The sequence below is a fragment of the Embiotoca jacksoni genome, unplaced genomic scaffold (genome assembly GCF_022577435.1).
Source record: "Embiotoca jacksoni isolate LCO1_2020_lvr unplaced genomic scaffold, fEmbJac1.0.p SCAF_7, whole genome shotgun sequence".
Lineage (NCBI taxonomy): Eukaryota > Metazoa > Chordata > Actinopteri > Embiotocidae > Embiotoca > Embiotoca jacksoni.
Genome location: NW_027185425.1, coordinates 9,152,680 through 9,172,955, shown reverse-complemented (window position 1 = coordinate 9,172,955; position 20,276 = coordinate 9,152,680). Strand labels below are relative to the sequence as shown.

Below are 20,276 nucleotides of genomic sequence, written 5' to 3'. Positions count from 1 at the left end.
TAAATCCTGTCATAGTTCATACTTCATATTAGATTACATGTCTAAAACAACAGAAAACATCAAGTTGTTTTTGGACTCCATATTTTTGCAAGCATATGTATACTATGTTGCATGAAGCAGTTTGTCAGAGAAAAAGAAAAATTGTGAAACTGAAGCACTTCATAACAAAATAATTGTTACACTGGCCTGAAATGTCACACAAAGATAATATTTCAGCTCAAGGTTGGATTATTTAGACCTCACAAAGTGTGGTTATAACTGGGGTTGTGTGACAGTTCTCAGCGGCATTAATATGTTGTTCCAACTTATCTCTGGCAAAATTTGCAAATAGACACCATCCGCAGCAAAGGACGCGGGACAGCTGTTTCTATTAATAACCTCAGCCCTCTTACCTACCACGAGACCCCCGTGCCCTGGACTAGCCTCACAGCAGTGTCCCAGCCAAATGTAAAACACACCAGACAGACAGCAACAGAGGATATCAACAAAGCAGCAGCTGCTACAGAGGAGACAAAACACTGAAACACAGAGCTGTGTGAGGCAGCTTTCATCAACAGCCGCGAAACCCGCACACCTGCTGGCACGGAAAAGAAAACCCTGAAAACATGAGGTCCCTGCGATTCCTTGCTGCTGAGGGCTTCATTGAGACTGGTCCAAGTGCTCTGGAGAACCTGAGCTGTGTGTCGTTCAACCTCTACCCGCTTCTCTTCAAGGCCTGCTACCTCCACGAGCAGGCTGATTTGCTGCATGCTTTGGTCCAGACGTGGCCTCTTCCTGAGCTCAACCTGCAAAGACTCCTGGGAAAGTCAATCGACTGTGAGTTGGACCTCACCTCCCGCACCTGCCGGCTTTGCCTGGAAGCAACTCTGACCGGCCTGAAGGTACCTGAAGGGTCTTGGGTGTGGCATGACTTTGCTTTATTCAGAGAGTGTGACTTTGTCTCTGTGTTCATTTAATGCTCAAGTTAGGGTTGTATTTCCCCAGACTATACAATAATAATTTCTTGTTTTGTTAAGGATCACGTGCTGTCTCCTCCAAGAATTTACACCAAGAACCTGCATGTGGTGGACCTGACTGGCCTTAAGGACATTGAGCACCAGACCTGCCCCTGTCGGTCCACCCTGGGTCGATGGGCAAGAACCCAGCTCCTGACCCGAATGTGCTATGAGACCATGGTGGCCATGCAAGCCAGTGACGTGACCCAATCTGCCCTCGAAAAATCCATCAACGTCCGTCTGAATGGCTTCATCACAGGCCGCAACTATGAGCAGGTGGCTCAGGCCTTCCTGCTGCTCCGCTACTGTCCTCTGAAGCTTCGATTCGTTAGTTTCAGGGCCGATTCTCTCGCTCTCAAGCAGCTCTTCTATGTTCTTCGCCTAGCAGAGCCCGAGTCTATCACAAAGCTGGAGGTGGTCCACAACGTTCCCCTGGAGGCCATACACCTGGAGGTGCTACTGTCCAGGGTGGAATTCCCCAAACTACAGTCTCTGACACTGCCGACCGGTGCTTTGGATGTCAGGAGGCTGGGCTCTGACGATGAAGATCTGCTGGCCACCATTGGCAATCTGCTGGCACAGCTCAGAAGCCTCACTGCCCTCTACGTTGGGTTTTCTACTCTCACTGGACACCTCCGAAGACTGCTCAAGTGAGTACATGCACAGACAGGGAAGAAAAGGACAACAAGTTGTCCTTATTTGTGTGTGTATTTATGTATATCAGGTGAATGGGCACTGATTCAACACATGCACACTGCAGCATTAAGAGCTTTAATATAGATCACAATAATAACCTTTAACCAGCATCACAGCACATTCCAGCTTTGAGGCTCTTGTTTAACAATAGAAGGTATTTTGTTGATAAGATTGCTGACATGATGCCAGAGTGAAGACAGACAGCTGTAGAGTGAGAACCAGACACCTGCTGGGTATTCTTCAAAGTTCAAATGGAAATAGAGCAGTGATAAACCCAAAACAACACAGCTGTTGGATCACAGTAGGGTGTATAACTTAAGTGATTTGAATTTCATAATCTTAATGTGAAAGAATCAGGAAAATTTAACAAAATTAACACGCAATTTGTCGCAATGTTTACCAGACCAGTGGTGAAAAAAAGTACCTGAATGAAGGAAAGTACTGATAACCTACCAGTAAATATCTTTGGTAAAAGTTAAAGTCACCTGTTAGAAAATTACTTGAGTAAAAGTCTGATATTTACAGTAGTTACTCTTCAAAAATAATTAGTATTGAAAATAAAATTAAATGCTGTTTTAAAAAAAAGAAGCAAGCTTTGAGAATAATGAAGTTTATTATTTTTAAAGTTTACCTGTAACACTGAACTGCGGCTGTGGCTACAAGTGAAAAATTGGATTAATGTTATTCAGTTATTATGATGTTGCATGCAATCTGTGTCATCAGGCTATTAAGTTTATTCAGATTTTATTTTGTAGTAATAAAGTAACTTAGATACTTGGGGAAAATGTATTGGAGTAAAAGTATGTATTTTATTTAGGAAATTTAGTGGAGTAAAAGTGAAAGTTGCCAAAAATATAAAAACTCCAGTAAAGTACAAATATTACTCAAAAATACTTAAATAATATGACTTTGATACATTACATAACTGTACAACAAGACCAATTAGCAAATAATTTAATAAATTACAAAATGGATGATCAAATTAAGTTTAAAAGTACATTGAACTTATTTCCATAAAGATTACTACTAAAAATGAGTATTTTATCCAACACCATGTCATTTTCATTTTTCTGTTTCTTCCACCCAGTCCTCTCAACACACCACTACAGTACTTGGAGTTGGCCAACTGCAGCCTGACCCGTGTGGACATGACGTACCTGGCCAACAGCCTCCACAGCGAGGCGCTGGTTCACCTGGATATTAGCGGACATGACATCTTTGGCTCGTTCGCCCACCTCCTCCACAAACTGCTCAGCCGTTGTTCAGCGACGTTGGTGAGCCTGGCCCTCGAAGAATGTAACATAAAGGACGAGCACATGGACGCCCTCATTAATGCTCTGGCTTTATGTCAGGGACTGGAGGAGCTCAAACTCCTGGGAAACCCTCTGACCTCAGCAGCCCTGCGGAGATTATTCTCCGCACTATCAGCGAGGTTTCCTAAGTTAAGGTACATAGAGGTACCCGTGCCCCGTGAATGCTACTCTGAAGATGTTACTTACCCTCTTGATGATTCAGTCTTGCTGTGTTACAACAGGGAGTTGTTTCACGAGACCAGCAGCCAGCTGACGGGCATCCTGGAAGGAGCTGGTAGAGGAAGTGTGGAGGTGTGCACTCCCCTCATGGGGGCCTACGATCCAGACATCAATGAAACAAGCAATGAGCTGGGGGTGTCCATGCTGAAGTCTTTTAATACCGTCATTGGGAACTTTATAGGTACCATAACTGATGTCGACAACAGGCGATCTCAGTCTCATAATTAATAACGTTTCTTGAGGATGGATAAAGGCCGACAGAAAAAGGCTTGAACTTTGTAGATAAATGTCGACATCCGTGAAAAGCAGATCTTCAAACTGCAGGAATATTCATGCCAAGTTGACTCCGAGAGCTCCCTATAGACAGCTTCTTGCTTTTTAGGTTGTGTTACCAGGCAACACTGCATTACACAGCTATATATAATGCTAGTCCAGCTGCTTACAAACTGTCACCGCTGGTCTATGTTTGATTGAAGACCAACTATGTGAACAGAGATCTAGTAAACTAGATTTATTTGTCTTTAGATTAGCATCATCATCATAGAGGAAGTCCATTCCACACTCTAGTGACAACAGAGGATCAATATTTTTTTCCTAGTCTGTAAACCAAACAGACATGCAGTGCAGATAGATGTAGCTACTGCAGTGGTTATTATCTGTATTTAAGTATCTATTGTACATGTTCTTCTGTCCATATTTTGGTTTAAATGTATATATTTAGGTCTGTAAACAACACAACAATGGAACAGATCCCACTTTAACAAGCGTACAAATGTGTTTCACGTTGTCATACCAATAAATCAAATCTTCAAACAGCCTCCTTTCCATAAAAAGTGACACTTTCACATCTTCCAAAATGTACATTTCTTTATTAAGGACTGTCATATATAGGTTACATTTCATTTTAAATATTACACCAGGTGACGACCATGTTCCAACAGAAGACGAGATTAACTGCTCTGATCAGGAACTTTCTATTTCTTCATCCACTCCTCTCTTTCTTGCCTCTCGCGGATCACCTCATCCAGATATGGTGTCAAATAATGGCGATCCTGAAGGGAAAATATATAATGCTAACAACCAGGAGCGGGACGATGTTATAATAACAACATTCTCTCAAACCTACAATATATGAAATAGCTCCTTTTCTATTTACCACTTCCTACAACTTGTAATTTTCTCTGTTGTACAATTTCACAAAAATGTCATACTTTACACAGAATTCACAAGATCAAAAATAGTTAAAAAATAAGCATGTGAGGTGAAATATATGCATAACATTTATATTGCATACTGAGTGGTGGGGAAGCCATGTACTACTCAATTATGTCTTTTGATTAATTTCCTCGAGAACAAAATATATTTAACTCCACTTATGTGAATTTTACCTCTTCATATTGTGTCCACTGGTCTTTAGGGAGAATCTGCTGCTTCATGGAGAGATCCAGAGCTCTCTTGATCCTGAACATCCTGTCATTATAAACGTTCTCTGGAAGCCTCCTCAAGGCCTCTTTCACATCAGAGTCCTCTATGATTGTGTCATCACGCATTAACCCTGCAACAGAAAACAAGCATGCTAAAATTATTAAAACTCTGGATAGAAACACAATGATACAATAAACGGTATTCAGCCCAGACAATGAGGTTTACTCTGAACACGTATGTTTTCATTTGTGGCCTTGACAAACTGTAACGTCAGCATTATTGTGTGTTGAAATCTGATTGTCATGACTAAATTCATTATTCTTTGGCCTTACCAAACTTGTTGAAGCCACACATGCCGTAATACCATTTACGGAAGCCCAGTAGGAGCCTGCCTGTCGCAACTGTGAACATAAAATGAAAGACGTACACATAAAGGATCAGTCAGGCAGTACAGACTCGATTTTAGGGGAGAGCACATGTTAAAGGCATCATCAGATATAGGAGGGAATACATTATTCCATTTGAGGTTGTTTTTTTTCATGCACCTGCAAGAAGCTGGCTGGCAGGTGAGTGGTCAAACTAAAGGTCCAAGTCTCTGAGCTCCTTTGAACATAGGTAAGGATGAAAGCAAACAGTAGAGTGGCCTCTTGATTCAGAGCCGATCTTTGTATGTAAGGACTTTGGGACTGAGATGTGTACGTGCTCTTATCAAACGGCAATGGGATTACAAACATATCACTGTGGTGAAATATTGCGTGGAGAAAAACGCCAAGTCAAACTTTGGCCCCCTTTCAGAGAGGGGAAGTAAAGGATCTGCTAGGATCTTTTCATCCATTTACACATGTGACTCAAGCTGTTCTCATATGAATGCCATATAAACATGGGCACGTTGTTCCATGACCACCGAGAAGTTGCGTGATGACTCAAGGTTGCACTCACTACTTATGAACCTATGTTGAAATGGCAAAATCAAGGCTTATTCAAACAGGCTTAAAATGACAGAAATCTGATGTATGACAGTGCTATTGTGGTAAATGACCTGGTTGTGTCTTCGTGAAGATGGGAAACATTCGAGATCTGTTTAATTACAAATCACTCTTGATAATGTTTCACTGATTTTACCTTCACAAATATGGATATGGACCTGCTATGAACACCTCATGTCTGCTTGGATCTGTTTCCATTGTATCGTAAACAGGCCCGTACAGTTTTACCATGTTCATTTTGTATTCCGCCGTCTTAAACCGACACCATAACAAGGATGCATATGATTAGTTTATTTCTTGTATTAATACATCTAATAAAATTGAAATGAAAAGTCATTTATAGCCACTAATTGAAAAAAATATATCCTTTGTGGCCCTCGAGCCCCCCACTGATACTCCTATCTGGCCCTATTGAATTTAAATAGCCACAGTAAAGCTGTCAGATTACAAAACATGATGTAAAATGTTATAAAATGTATGTCAGTGTGATTGCGTTAGGTAACAGGCGATGTGTAGTTTTATATAGATATGTCAAAACATTTCACCTTGTATGAAAAACATTATGACCTGTCGAACTGACGTCACACAGTTAACATTATTAGACGACCGAGAAAATCCGATGAAAGCTGAGCGCGTCAATCAAAACACGCAGAAACGCTTCATGAAAGAGCAGACTGTAAAGAAAGTGTCTGGTTGTTTGACAAACATCATTTTAATGTGATTAGCACGAGAGGCTAACACTGAGCTAACGCGAGCTGACCGGCACCCGTTAGCATCAGTTAGCAAGGGGACACTAGAGGACACACGCAAGTCAAACGCACCAGAAGACATATTCCGCCGGACAACGTGATCGCAGGACAATTTCACGTGTTACGATACAATCTGGGTAACGCAGAAGCAGTACGACGCGAGCTTTAGCGAGGTAAATTGAAAATATGAATCTCGGAGCGATGCGGACTTACCCGGTGCCCTCGCCGCCATGTTTACCACTTAGTGAACGACCGCGGTGTGTTGTGGGTAGGGAGCGTTTCCGGGTTATTTGGGAGTCATTGGGCAATTTTATTTGCGTTAAAACGACGTAACGCCCTCGAAAGATTTTCCGATCAATCAATCAGCAAGTTCAAAACAAATAGCGAATCAGCTTTCTTTAATCTCTAGTCAAATCTGTAATGTTAACATGAAGACAGAGACATTACAACGATAGTCCACGAGAAAGTGCAGTTGTGGTATAAACTATCTTAAAAAGTAAAAGCAGTACTGCCGCAATGTAAATTAAAAGTAAAATAGTCAACATTTATATGAATTAAAACTACTTGAGTAGAAGTGATCACAGCAAAACGAAGGCGAAGCATTGAAAGCAAAAGTAAACATGCTGTGGACCGAGTAATGTTATTATACACTCTTGGATAATCTAATGTGGCAAATGTTTCCAGAAATCAGTGAACATAAATTGCATCACGTTTCTGGGCCCTTCAGATAAACAGTCGTGGTAAATAGGGGCAGTAATTCAAGCAGAAGATCTGACATACATCATGTACATTTATTAAACATAGCGTTCACATTTTATTTCAAGCTCTGCTGATGCTCTGTGTTTAGAATTTCACATCTGCATGTATCTGACATTATGGCATTTATTCTGTGCACTTGACCACTTGTGTTTCAAAGTCCTTTTTAATGTTCCCTCATGAAGAATCAACGTGTCTTTTGGAACAAATACAAATCTTCCACTGTGGCCGAAGCCAGCTCGGTGCAAAAAGTCTCATCCGGCAAAGACACTAGGCGGTCCAGGGAGATGTAGTTGGGCAGAGTCGGGTCATAATGAGCTTTTCCAAGGTACTCAAGGAACAGGTGGCGCTCTCTGAGACGCAAGTACTTGGTATTGAGGACCTGTGAGAAGATATATCATATAGTGGAGTTATAATTCTAAATTTGGACAAAACACATTGACCCGACAGTGGTAAAAAGAGCGACATTTATGTACCTGTGGGAACTTGGTGATCAGGTGGTGGGGCACCTTCATGGTGTTGTGGAGGAAGTCAAATATCTGGGTCAGCTTCCTTTTATTGGCAGTCAGCACTTTAGGGACAGCAATAACTATGTGTTGGATCTCATTCTCCTTGAAGCCAAACTCTATTTCACACACCTGTGGAACACATTTACAAAATAGATTTAACACATCAGCTCAAGATTACTCAAACTGTACTTTCAAAAATGTCTCCTGTCATTCAGTGCCTTCAAATTTTCTTTAACCGGCTCCAAACTGCCACACAGTAATCTGGGAAGACGAGCTATGATGTTCCTTGTCTGAAAAGAGAGACAAAATTAGCTATTAGTTACATTTCCATATCCACCAACAACGTGGCAATTTCTTTTATTTGAAAAATATCACAACAAGCTGTGAGAAATGTTAATTTTTGCTTCTCAGTGAGATTTCCTACAACAATTGCGTACATTAGAAGCACTCAGGTTGAGCTGCTGCTGATAAAAGCCCAGTCTGTTGTCCAGCCTCTTCACACTGAAGTTGAGCAGATAAGGAGCTCTGGACACCATCGATGCAACAGTCTCAGAGGTGAACTTCTTCAACTTGAGATAGTTTACCCTTCACAAACAGCAGGAGAGAACAATATTAAGACAGTCTCTTAGCCAATGTGACTGTAGAGAAGTAACATATACACTTAAGTTGTTTTGTGTGATTTGATCTAATCAGATTCATTTCTTTTGGAATAAAGATAATGTATTTGAACTTCCTTCATGTTACCTGGCCTTCAGGTTTTCCAAACTCTCTGTGAGAATGAAGGGGTTGTGTGTAATAATATAGCCAAAGCAAGTGTCCTCCACCCCGATGTCTTTCAGAAAAAGCAGCCGTGGGGCCACATCTGTGTTGAAGTCGAGTCTCAGCAGCATGGAGCCAACATTGGGCCTTTGTTCCAGCTTCCACAGATTCACCCCTACAATGACATGAGGAGGTTGGATGATCAAGGAAAAAGGTTTGGGGGTAAGTTCACAATTTGAAGACCATTGCCTTTACTATTGTACAATAGTTTTAACGATGCTTATAATCTGGTTAGTTAAATATATCCCTAAATTATTCACGGCAAGTTTGTGCAAACATTTTCTTATTATTACTATTGCTGTTTTTGAAGTGCAGTATATTGTACATATCTTCAGTCAATAATCAGTTTTCCTCTGCAGAGCTGCAAATCTACTTTTACTTCTGCTGTAACACAAACATTTCCCTTTTGCGATCAATAAAGTCTGTCTGTCTAGTCATAAATAAAATGTTCTCAACAATTTTCCCACAACAATTTGTTTACAATTTGATTACCTAGTTGCACCAGCTTGCTAAGTGTCTCAGACTTGTCAACGTAGTCTCTAAGAGAGGTGGAGGCTGGAGGCACAGCAGAAGAGATGGATATACTGGCAGCCGCCTCTTCGCTTATCTCCTCTAATGCTGAAAATTCCGCAGCAGCATCCAAATCTGCTTCATGAAGAAAATACAGATTTAGCTAATTCCAACACCCATAAGACAAAAAACAATACATTTGAAATCTTATCATAAATGATGATGGTGATAAAATATATTTATATGGTCAATAAAGGCAAACTAAAATGTACCTAATGATGGCTGCTTTTCAGTCACTGGCACAGCATCTCTGGTTGGCAACACAGGGCTCTCGTACGCAACAACATCAATTCTTGACAAATCTTCAGTATACTTGTCTTCCTTCGCCTCAGTGGTCAGATATTTAGCAGTCAAGTCATTGTAGTAGCACATCTGCTGTTTCCACCTCGGTCTTGTCTGAGTAGTTGTGTGATTCTCCCTGATGAATAATCCATTACTGATTTTGGTTGGTGCCCTTGTCACTGAAATGCAATGTCGAACTTGAGTGCAATACTGCCAGGTGCCTGCCAATATCTTGGAGCAAAGAGGACTTCTGCATCTCAGACACAGCTGTGCACAGGTAGTGGCCATGGTCATCCTGTAAGAAATGAACACGACATGTTTGAGAGGCATACTATTCAACACAGGAATTACTCTGGTTTATCTCTAGCCAAGCGGAGCCTTTTCCATCTGAAAGGGGCATATTGAGAAAGTACAGAACCATCAAACAAAGAAGGTTGAATATTATAATGCACAGCCTGGACCAGCTCTATGGAGAGAGCTTCACGAACACTTACTGAATAGCTTCATGTACCTATAATGCTGCTGTAGCGAAAAAAATGTCCCCTTGTGGGATTAATAAAGTAACTATCTATCTATCTATCTATCTATCTATCTATCTATACCTCAGATAATCAGACTCAACCTTTTGGGTCAAGCATGTCACTCTCAATATGTAGTACACACAGTGCCAAGAACACATTTGAGGTGGTTATAATTACAGATGTACTTTCCAAGCTTAAACTATCAATATACAAGTCAGATTGTAAATATATTGATTATGCAAATGCAAATAATTCTTATATATGAGGTAATGATTAATTTAGCTGTTACATGATGTACAATAGAGACTCAGTTAATGAGACAATGTACATGCTGAAGTAGTACACAGTGTGTGTTAAGAGTATAGTAAGATGATTTAGCATTATACTGGTTTTTCAAAAGGATTGTTTTAGACTTCTGATGGCTAATTCAGCTGTCCATGAGCCTCGGAGACGTCCACAATAATCTACCTTTTCATTTGTTAGCTGGCTGAGCTAATTAATCTTAAATCGTTGCCCTACAGGAGGCGAGGTTGACCCAGATACATCGCAAAAAAATGCTTCCAAGCTGGCAGAACCAAAGCCAACGAATAACTTATGTCAATTTACGTTTTACTTACAATTTGTGAATCAAAACAATTTCTTTTTAGCTCAGCTCAGAGCCACCTTCAACCAAAGAGTCGCGCAATGTCAATTCACTTCCACGTGCACGTTAACTCTGCTGCAACGTCACAGCGTGGGATGTCCCACAACTGTGTAGTTCTGCGTATAACCGATCCCTTTAATATACCTACGTGGATACATCACTTAATAAACGTTGAAATTAAAAATATATATATATTATATGATGATAATGGTTAAAATATTATACTCACAGTGTATCCTTTTCGTTTTGGTGGATACTACAACGCTCATGTTCGCACACAAACACCCCCTGAATCACCGTGGTTCAGTCCGTCTTCATTTGTTCCGGTTTACGTCATCCTGTCGCCCTATTTTACAGCGTAAAGTTTTCGCTTTTAAAATTTCACCAGTGACATTTTTAAATTAGCCCACGGCAGCGACATGGCAGCCGCCGCTGGTCCCCGGACACCGCGCAGGGAAGACGCCAACTACAAGTTACATTTCCGAATGATAAACGAGCAACAAGTGGAGGATATCTGTATTGACTACTTCTATAAGCCACACACGATCACACTGCTGACAGTTACTGTGCTCAGCCTGATGTACTTTGCGTTCACCAGGTGAGTAACAGCGAGAAACGTGTTGTGCTATTTAATATCAGTCTAAAAGCTTGGTTTGTCAGCCTTTCCTTGCGTTTCCTGACAGAAATGATGAACACTCAGACAACAACCTCCGCGTCGGTCTGTTGGTGGTTGTCTCCTTCTTCTTGATCATCAGTGTGCTGGCCTTTCCTAATGGTAAGCTGCATCAACACTGGCTCCATTATTCAATGGGATGACATCAAGTCCCAGTGTGGTTTCTGTAACAGGCAGCCAATTGGTATGAAAAAATATCAGCTGATTAATTTGATAATTAGGCTAACTAATATTTGAAGTCATTTTTCAACCTCCAGATACAAACTATTAGCTTTTCCTTATCATATGTGATAGTAAATACAATTTGGGAGATGTTTGACTTTTGGTTGATCCAATGTGTTCAGTCTGATTCACTTATCTGTTCTTTGCTGTTTTTATTCTATGTTCCATTAACTTTTTCCACCACTTTTACATGACATACTTCAGAAAACAATCTAATGGCTAATCTAATACCAGGAACATTTTGTCTGTCCAGCAGATATTGCGATTTTTGTTTCAGGGTTGCGCATTTTATCGGTGCCGTGGTTTGTTTTTGCTTTATCTTGATTAGAAATTGTAAATATTTCTAAAAATGATTCACTTTATCAGGACAATAATTAACATATGATAAAATAATTGTTTGTTGCGGCTCCCATTTTAGCTCTGACTTTTTCTGTCAAATTTCCCCAGGTGTCCCTGCTATAGAACTGCAACTCGTAGTCTATTAATTGATTGATTGATTGATCAGGGGAAAATAAAATATATTGATATTGATAATAGATTAATCATTTTAAGTCCTTTTTAAGTGGAAAAAAAATGCAAAAATTCCAGCTCCTTAAATGTGAATATTTTCTGGTTCTTACGCGATAGTGAACTGAATATTTTTTTGGTTGTGGACTGTTAGTTGGGAAAAAACGAGACAATTTAAACTGCATTTTGGGCTTTGGGTAGCAGTGGTTGACATTTTTCACCATTTTGACATTTCAAAGATCAAACAACTACACAATTACTTGAAAAAAAATAATTGAGAGAGGAATTTGATTTTAAGGAAAATAAACAGTAGTTCCACCCCTGCTTTTCTTCAAATAGTGCAAATACAATAAAGTTCACATATGATGCATTCTCTATCAGGACCCTTCACAAGGCCACATCCTGCAATTTGGCGAATGGTGTTTGGTGAGTATTCAGAGTAGCTTAGCTTTTCTGCTTTGATACGGTTTTCATTTGTTTTTATCCTCACTCACTAACTTTGTCTGGTCTCTGGTAGGTCTCAGTGTGCTCTACTTCCTGTTTCTTGCCTTCCTCATCTTCCTTAACTTGGACCAAGTGAAGACTCTCATGTACTGGTTGGACCCAAATCTGCGTTATGCCAAACGGGAAGCTGATATCATGGTGAGGACAGTTTTAAACTATGAATATTTTGCTTGCATGTGAACCATCAGAGCATGTTCACACCACACATCATATGATAGAACATCAGAATGAGGAAAGGAGACTGAAAAGGCTTCTCTGTTAGATCTACAGTATCCTGTTTCTAGAAACATAAAACATTTATTGGGACGGCAGTAACAGATCTCTCATAAAAAGATAATTTTATTGTGAACATTTCTGTTTTAAGAATGGTTTTAGGATTAAAGTCTTTTTGGTTGGTTGCAATTGTTACCTTTGTTTTCCATCCTACAGGAATATGCTGTCAACTGTACAGTGATAACATGGGAGCGGGTCTGGAGCCACTTTGACATCTTTGCATTCGCCCACCTTGCAGGGTGGGCCATGAAGGCTCTGCTAATCCGCAGCTACGGCCTGTGCTGGACCATCAGCATCACCTGGGAGCTCACTGAGGTAGCATGCATGTTGTGCTCATGTGAGCAAGATGGCATCAGGCTTAATCTGCCTGCATTAAAATTTGAGGACATGAACGTGCCGTATATTTAACCAACTGTAGGTCTGCAAGGTCTTGCAAAAAAGTAATTATTTGTCATTTGTAGTGCTCCAGCTCATGTAGGATAACAACGTTGCTTCAGATGTGTGCTCAGGCAAGAGATTCTTTATATGGGAAATCCTCATAACAACAAAACAGCAGTATGAGCAGTAGTTTTTGAACATAACAAGAGCTGTTGCCTTGACTGCTGACAATTGTCGACTGGAGGAATTCGATGATAGGATTTTTCCTAATACCAGATTTACTCATGACAGAATCAACTTGTGTCACATAACTTGTGACCAAACAAAGTGCTTCAACCATTTAATATATAGAAATGAAGTCCCTTAATCATAAAGACAATTGTTTTTATCCACTGTTTATTTTCAATCTCTTAAGATATAAATAAATGTTATTTTGACTCTCTTTCTGCATTCATTTTTTCACAGCTGTTCTTCATGCACCTTCTGCCAAACTTTGCAGAGTGCTGGTGGGATCAGGTGATTCTGGACATATTGTTGTGTAATGGGGGAGGCATCTGGCTGGGAATGACCGCCTGCCGCTTTCTGGAGATGAGGACGTACCACTGGGCGAGCATCAAGTCAGTGTCTTCTTCTCTTCTTCTTTTTTTTCTTACAGTATACACATGGTATTCACAGTAACATTAGAAGCCGAACAGCCTAAACAATCTAGGTATAATGCTATAAGTGGTAAGAGTGGCCAACGTATTTTTTTTAATCTTACATTTTAACTTTATGAATGTCAAACGATAAAATCAGATTTCCAGGGTTCCAAAACTATTTCTGAAATGACCCCAAAACCTTTATAAACCAATAACAATTCTGATAATAGTTTCTATTGTGCACAACAAATAAAAAAATATTACCCAAACTGTCAGTTTTATATACAAAAGACTTCTCCTGCTTTGTTGGCTGTGAATTTGAGAATAAGATGGACTTCATATTTTGGGTTTGGTTGTTGTGTTTGCTTGATAAGTATTAAGAATTTATACATCTTTACCTTCGCCAAGGAGGTTATGTTTTCAGTGCAGTTTGTTTTTCTGTTCTCCAGCAGGATTACAGAAAAACGGTCTGCATGATTTTTAATGGGACTTGGTAGAAAGGTGAAGCGCAGGCCGAGAAAGAACCCATTACATTTTGAAGTGGATCCAAGTCACAGGGCGGATCCACAATTTATTTTTCATTTTCATTCATATTGTGAGAACTTATCTTGCCAAAAATGCAATAAACCTTAAAATCCAGTAGATGGCAGTACTTCAATTTGGATAAATTATTTTAATCCAGTTTAAACATTTGATAGTTATACATACAGAGAAGATAATAAAGTGTTTTTTTTTGTTGTTTTCATAAACATATTTGAAGTATATAAAGTATTTTTTCATCTATAAGTCCATAAAACCTGCACAGTTATGCAGTTGCATATTTGTATGTCACAGAAGAGTGGATGGACAATGGGCCTTGGTGGAAGTCCACGCTTTCCAAGTGCCCTTCTAGTTTCTTCCGTCAGAGGTCGGTCCAAGTCAGAATACATCTCTTTAATATGAATAATGATAGCACTCATGTTTCTTTATCATTCCCAAATGAATCACATTCAAAGATCTTTTCTACAGTAGACTTTTTGACTCGTCAAAGCAGAAAAGCACAGGTGGAAATGATTACGTGAATAATAACTCAATTGCAATGCAACAGTAGAATCTTGTTAATGTTTGAAGCAATACTTTGTTTTTTTGACAGTATCCCTAACATTGCACCACTGTTTCTGTTCAGGGAAATCCACACCACCACGGGGAAGATAAAGCGAGCTGTGCTCCAGTTCACTCCAGTCAGCTGGACTTATGTGCGATGGTTTGACCCAAAGTCCTCCTTCCAGAGGCTGGCAGGCATCTACCTCTTTATGATCCTATGGCAGGTAATGTAAGCTTTGACTGTTGACACAGCTGTAAGACAGAGTTGCTGATATTTCTAATGAACATGTTCATTATTGATTTATCTGTTGATTATCTTTTTAGTTCGTAAAGTCACATGTTCATGAAAGGCCTCTCTGTTATGTATGCTGTCTTGCATAACTCATCCATGATGCAACCACTTAAATCCTGCCTGTCTTTTATCCTTTTAAATTCACAGCTGACTGAGTTGAACACATTCTTCCTCAAGCACATCTTCATCTTCCAGGTGTCTCACCCTCTCAGCTGGTGTCGTATCCTCCTTGTCGGAATCATCACTGCACCCACTGTGCGGTATGTTCACACTTCAAACTGAGTCTTTACGCTCAGCTTATGAGCAGCAGTAATTATTATAAATTCAATTTGAAAATATGAGTACTACCTAAAGATACTACCTTTTCTTAAAAGTAGTATTAAATCCTGACCACACAAATCAGTCCCTCTCGGAAATGGTGACCTTTCAATTGCAATAATTATAGCAAATTCAACAAGGGTCCACATTATTAGCGGGATTTTCTCTCTATTTCTCCACATTTATGGTACTTAATAGAAGCTCGGCTGAAGGCATTATTGTACAAACTAAGTCTTTCCAAACACAACTTGCTTCATCAACCAAAATAACTCCTCATTTGCAGTCAGTTTTGAGCCCAAGATTCCTTAAGTTCACAACAAAGTTGAGAACTAAAATATTTCCAGCATTTTCTGAGATGTGCACTCTGATTATTGTCATAGGAAGTAATTGCATCTAACGCTTTCTTTATCAGATTGTTGTTTAAACAAAAACACTTTTTTTTTTTCCTCGACTTCCTGTTGCAAAATCGAGTATTTTTTTTTATCTCAACAATCATAAAAAACTGAGCAAAATCATAAGAATTAGTCCTTTGGTTTAAAAAGTGGCCGCTGTTTCAACGTTTTTAACGTTTAAGTCTGTGTAGAAAACGTTAGTGCTTGCTTTGTTCTTGAGTGCAAAGTTAAAATTTTTGACCTTCCTAAACCTCTTTTAGGCAGTACTACGCCTACCTGACAGACACTCAGTGTAAACGAGTCGGCACACAGTGTTGGGTGTTTGGGTAAGTACTTTTTACCCTGTCACTTCTTCCGTTTTGTTTGTCTGGAAGCAATTTTTTTTTTTTTTTTTTTTTTTTTTTCATTGCACTTATCATGTTTTGGGTAAAATTTAAATCTGCCTGTCAGTTAAATTACAACACTGTGATTGTAGCAGTGGCATCAGTAGTCTGTTAAGCAAACTGATTCTGAACTTTGGCCAGTGTCTGACAGGCTCTCTTTGATCTTGTCTGCGTATATCACAGTGAAGGGGCAGTGTCCACGCTGGTTGGATATCTCTGCTTTCAATCAAACGAATCAGAACGCAACTTGAGGACTCTGCCATGAATCAATAGTATCACGTGTTGCTCACTTCTTCCTGTTCATAGTTTAAATGTATTAGCAGGCAATGGGAATCGACCACCAATCAAAGTTCTTCCACTCTTTCAACTGAACAGTAAATAGAAATGTCCCATCAGTGGCACCAGCTTAGCCAGACTCATAGCAGGCCTCATCCCACTGGCCATAAGCTTATACAATCTTATCAGCCTTGTTTAGTCTTCATTTTCATTTAAACTTTAACATTTAGTTTCAGAGTAGCCTTATTTAGATGTATTTTTATAAGTATAAGTATATAAGTATAGTTTCTAGTCAATTGAAATTCAGGACATTATGTACTTATTGACCTCATCTCAGACACAAAGCTGCTGATGCCCTCAGTCTGCTCCAGTTGCTATAGCGACGAGATGAGCGCCCTCTGTCAGCATGACATACTTACCAATGAGACCGCTTGTCCCAGGTTTACCCCTGCAGTGTAACCTTTAAAACTGAAAAAGAGTTTCTCTCTGGAGTATAGAGAGTGAATATTGATTACGGGTTTGAATTGGTGGAGGCAAATAAGATTGACAACATGCATTTGGACTCACATGCTACAAGTGACAGAGAAGCACTGCAGTGAAAAGGCATCACCAAGAGAGGGGGCTAGTGTTAAAAGCAGCACCTTTTTTTGAAATGTTCAAATCAAACTCACTACTTATCCACTTGTTCTTTTTTATTTCCCATCAGAGCCATCGCTTTCTTGGAGGCTCTTGCTTGTGTGAAATTTAGCCACGACTTGTTTTCCAAGACACAAATTCGCTACGTACTCCTGTGGCTGCTCTGTCTAGTAAGAAAAGACAAGTGTGTGTGTGTGTGTGTGTGTGTGTGTGTGTGTGTGTGAGAGAGAGTGTGTGTGAGAGAGAGTGTGTGTGAGAGAGTGTGAGTGTTTATTTGCACTATTTAAAAACACGTTTTATTTTATACACTACACAAGAGATACATCATTATTATGTACCTCTAGTATGATAACAGTTGGGATTCTCTGTGATGAGTACAATATGCAAAATGGTTGGATATTATGGTAATAATGTTAAATGTTACCACTTTACTCCTGCTTTTTGCTTCTAATGTTATGCAAATATACACTTACATTGTGCAAGAGTTTTTCTTGTCACGTATTGTATTTCCTTTGCAAAGAAGCACAGTGTCTAACACTCATGTTCTTTTCATCTTCTCCAGGCACTCATCACACTCGTGTGTTTATATGGGATGGTCTGGTATGAGCAAAGTAAAATGAAGGTGAGCTGTTGCTTTAGCTCTTGAGTGAATATGACAATGATATTTTAAGTATTCATTTACAATATTAATATTAATTTACACAATCAATTAATCATATTTTAAATGTTTTTGCTTACCAGTTGTTGTTACTGATAACATTAACCATTGGTCCATTCTCTTCATGCATAAGTAATCCATTACAGCCAGCATACACAACACTAAGAACCTGAAAGTGAAGCAGCTAAATTGAATTCATCGTAAATGTTTTTATTTATACGTGGGTGTGTGTGCGCGTGCTTTTTCTACCTTGACCTGTCAAATTGTCTTGAAGTTTGCAACCAGTCAGAGAAACAGCTCTTTTTCGCTGGATGTTAACTTACTCATTGATGTTGTGCATCTTATTTGTGTTTGTCAGAAATGCCGTTCACTCTGAGCTTCCTTCTGTTGACAGAGCGTTTCTGTGCAGACTGAGGACTTTAATGACAGCAGCATTGTCGACTCGTGCGGTTTCATCCCAGATGGCGTTGCAGGTCAGTCTTGTAACAAGCAGACCGGTGACAACTTTCCACTTAACTCCGTCATAAATGTTTAGCACGATTATGTCTTTTTGCTCCATAGCTCCGAGGGATTCTATGAGAAGTTTACAACCTACAAAACGGAGGAGAGCCTCTGGGAAGAACAGATTTGTGAATGGCCATGGAGAAAAGAGGCATTGAACAACACTGACTCTGAGTATTCATCTCCATGTGGCGATGAGTAGATACATTCTACAAGAGTAATGCAGTTTTGACATGAGTTTACTGAATAGTTAAAGTGGCATCAGCGGTTTAATGAATCCCAGAATGCAAAACGCAGATTTTAAATGTCACATCAACAAGACTCGATATACTATTTTCAATTATTGTAGGTGTGGGAGTCCGAGGCAAAACACAACAATGAGCTGAAAAGCTTCATAGAACTGCAGACCAGGTTTTTGATTCTATGTAGAATCGAAGGCACGAGCAGGTCTTTTTTTGTACTTAACCCGAGTATATAATATTATGTATGTAACAAAGTAATATTCACTGGATTTTGGGAAAGGAAGGAAAAGACTGCTCTATTTGGACTTTAAAAACTAGCATGCTAGCCTAAGCATCGCTTGACGCCCAACGTATTTAACAGTCGTATGAATGTTGTCTGGAGTCTTTGCACTGTTGAACAGGTAAGTATGTCGAGTCCGAGGTGTACAAGCCAGCTCACATCCACCCAGTACACATGCTACAGACTTTTTGAATGTAACTTCTTTGACTGTTATGTTTTTGAATATGTCTCTGTACTGAGCTTTACAAGAACAACTAAAAATCACAAATACTGTTGTGTTGATTTAATATATTTGTGTTTATATAGTATTGCCAAACCACATTTTACACTTTTCTACAAGAGGTATGGTATTCAAATGAAATAGCAATGTCAGGGAATATAGATTTTGTCTATTTCAAAAGAAGAACAAGGAAACCAAACCACTGTGACCTGTACATGTTACTCTTACACTTTATTTTTTTAAACTGTTGAGATGTATAATTTTTTTGCCATTTTTGTAATTAATGGAGTGTTTGTTGTGCAGGAAAGAAAATACTGTGACATTTAATACAATAACACTATTGTGACATTCAGTAGCAGATGATAATCACTTGTGTGAAATGATCCTTTTCAATGGCTTTTCAATTTTTATTGATCCAATTTAATTAGATGTGATTATAATAACAGTCTGTGACCGGTTCACATAAGACTATTTATATTAATAGTTAATACTATATTAATTAATATCATTAATACTGTTATTTGTTTCTTTAGCTCTAACCTCCCTCAATGATTCCAGTCTTTTGAACATCTACAATGTTTGAAGTGCAGATCGGTGTATTTAACAAAATGGTTCAAATGTGTTTGTTGTAACCTCCAGTGCACGATGTGGTGTTACTGATGTATGCTTTATAAGGGTGGGTGTGCTTGTTTTTGTAAACGTATTCACATGACCACATGTAATAAATTCGTTTTTTTTATGTCCAGTCTTTAAGATGGTCTATTATTCTCCTCGTCCTACTGTGACATTGACAGTACGACGGAAAGAAGAAAAAAAAATCCCAGAGATCTTTTCTTCTGGTATGTATTTGTTATTACAACCAGTTTTGTGATGGGGACATTACAAAATAAAACATTCATTGTATGATTTTGCTTTCTTATTGTGTAATAAGGCATACTTTACGATACACTGTAAAACCACACAAACTACAGTAGTTCCACAGGTACAACAAATTCAAATTCTTTGGTAGTGCACAGAGATAATGATTAAGCGTTGACATTCATTAAAAAGGAATACCACAATAATCCATAGATTTAGCTATATCTTCATTCATGGGCTCTAAAAAAAAAAAAAAACTAGATCATGCGTTTTGTTGATTATTAAGCTATATAAGGAGTAGAAGTATTAAAAAAAATAAATAAATAAAATAAAATAACCATGGAATAATTTTCATCCATTTGACACCAAATACTCCCTTGTCATTGCCATGTGGTAAAAGCCCTGTCGAGCCCGACCTCCTTTGTTAGGTTCAGCTACTACATTTCCCATAGTGCCTCT

At 39.1% G+C, this 20,276-nt stretch overlaps 4 protein-coding genes across 5 annotated transcripts; 2 read left to right on the top strand and 2 right to left on the bottom strand.

Moving 5' to 3' along the window:
• The first annotated feature begins 255 nt into the window (after nt 1–255).
• lrrc14b (leucine rich repeat containing 14B) lies at nt 256–4,036 on the top strand. 2 transcript variants are annotated; one of them, XM_069175928.1, is made up of 4 exons: nt 256–881; nt 1,017–1,645; nt 2,779–3,138; nt 3,226–4,036. In XM_069175928.1, the coding sequence occupies exons 1-4, from the start codon at nt 606–608 to the stop codon at nt 3,449–3,451; spliced, it is 1,491 nt and encodes a 496-aa protein (XP_069032029.1). In that variant the 5' UTR covers nt 256–605; the 3' UTR covers nt 3,452–4,036. The 2 variants fall into 2 exon arrangements, with proteins under 2 accessions (XP_069032029.1, XP_069032028.1); XM_069175927.1 differs by having other exon boundaries at nt 259–881; nt 2,779–4,036.
• A 36-nt stretch (nt 4,037–4,072) lies between these two features.
• On the bottom strand, nt 4,073–6,662 carry uqcrb (ubiquinol-cytochrome c reductase binding protein). Its single transcript, XM_069175938.1, has 4 exons — nt 6,597–6,662; nt 4,981–5,049; nt 4,612–4,778; nt 4,073–4,275 (listed from the first exon to the last, which is right to left on the bottom strand). Exons 1-4 carry the CDS (start codon nt 6,613–6,615, stop codon nt 4,198–4,200), a joined length of 333 nt encoding a protein of 110 aa, XP_069032039.1. The 5' UTR covers nt 6,616–6,662; the 3' UTR covers nt 4,073–4,197.
• Nucleotides 6,663–6,764: 102 nt separating this feature from the next.
• Nucleotides 6,765–10,536, bottom strand: mterf3 (mitochondrial transcription termination factor 3). The gene is made up of 8 exons (XM_069175925.1): nt 10,458–10,536; nt 9,250–9,614; nt 8,960–9,112; nt 8,393–8,582; nt 8,086–8,233; nt 7,867–7,938; nt 7,616–7,777; nt 6,765–7,521 (listed from the first exon to the last, which is right to left on the bottom strand). Exons 2-8 carry the CDS (start codon nt 9,611–9,613, stop codon nt 7,327–7,329), a joined length of 1,284 nt encoding a protein of 427 aa, XP_069032026.1. The 5' UTR covers nt 9,614; nt 10,458–10,536; the 3' UTR covers nt 6,765–7,326.
• Nucleotides 10,537–10,853: 317 nt separating this feature from the next.
• Nucleotides 10,854–19,700, top strand: ptdss1b (phosphatidylserine synthase 1b). Its single transcript, XM_069176723.1, has 13 exons — nt 10,854–11,081; nt 11,167–11,258; nt 12,267–12,311; nt 12,403–12,527; nt 12,819–12,977; nt 13,506–13,657; nt 14,844–14,985; nt 15,201–15,313; nt 16,024–16,089; nt 17,129–17,228; nt 17,621–17,680; nt 18,111–18,189; nt 18,278–19,700. Exons 1-13 carry the CDS (start codon nt 10,903–10,905, stop codon nt 18,373–18,375), a joined length of 1,410 nt encoding a protein of 469 aa, XP_069032824.1. The 5' UTR covers nt 10,854–10,902; the 3' UTR covers nt 18,376–19,700.
• The last annotated feature ends 576 nt before the right edge of the window (nt 19,701–20,276 follow it).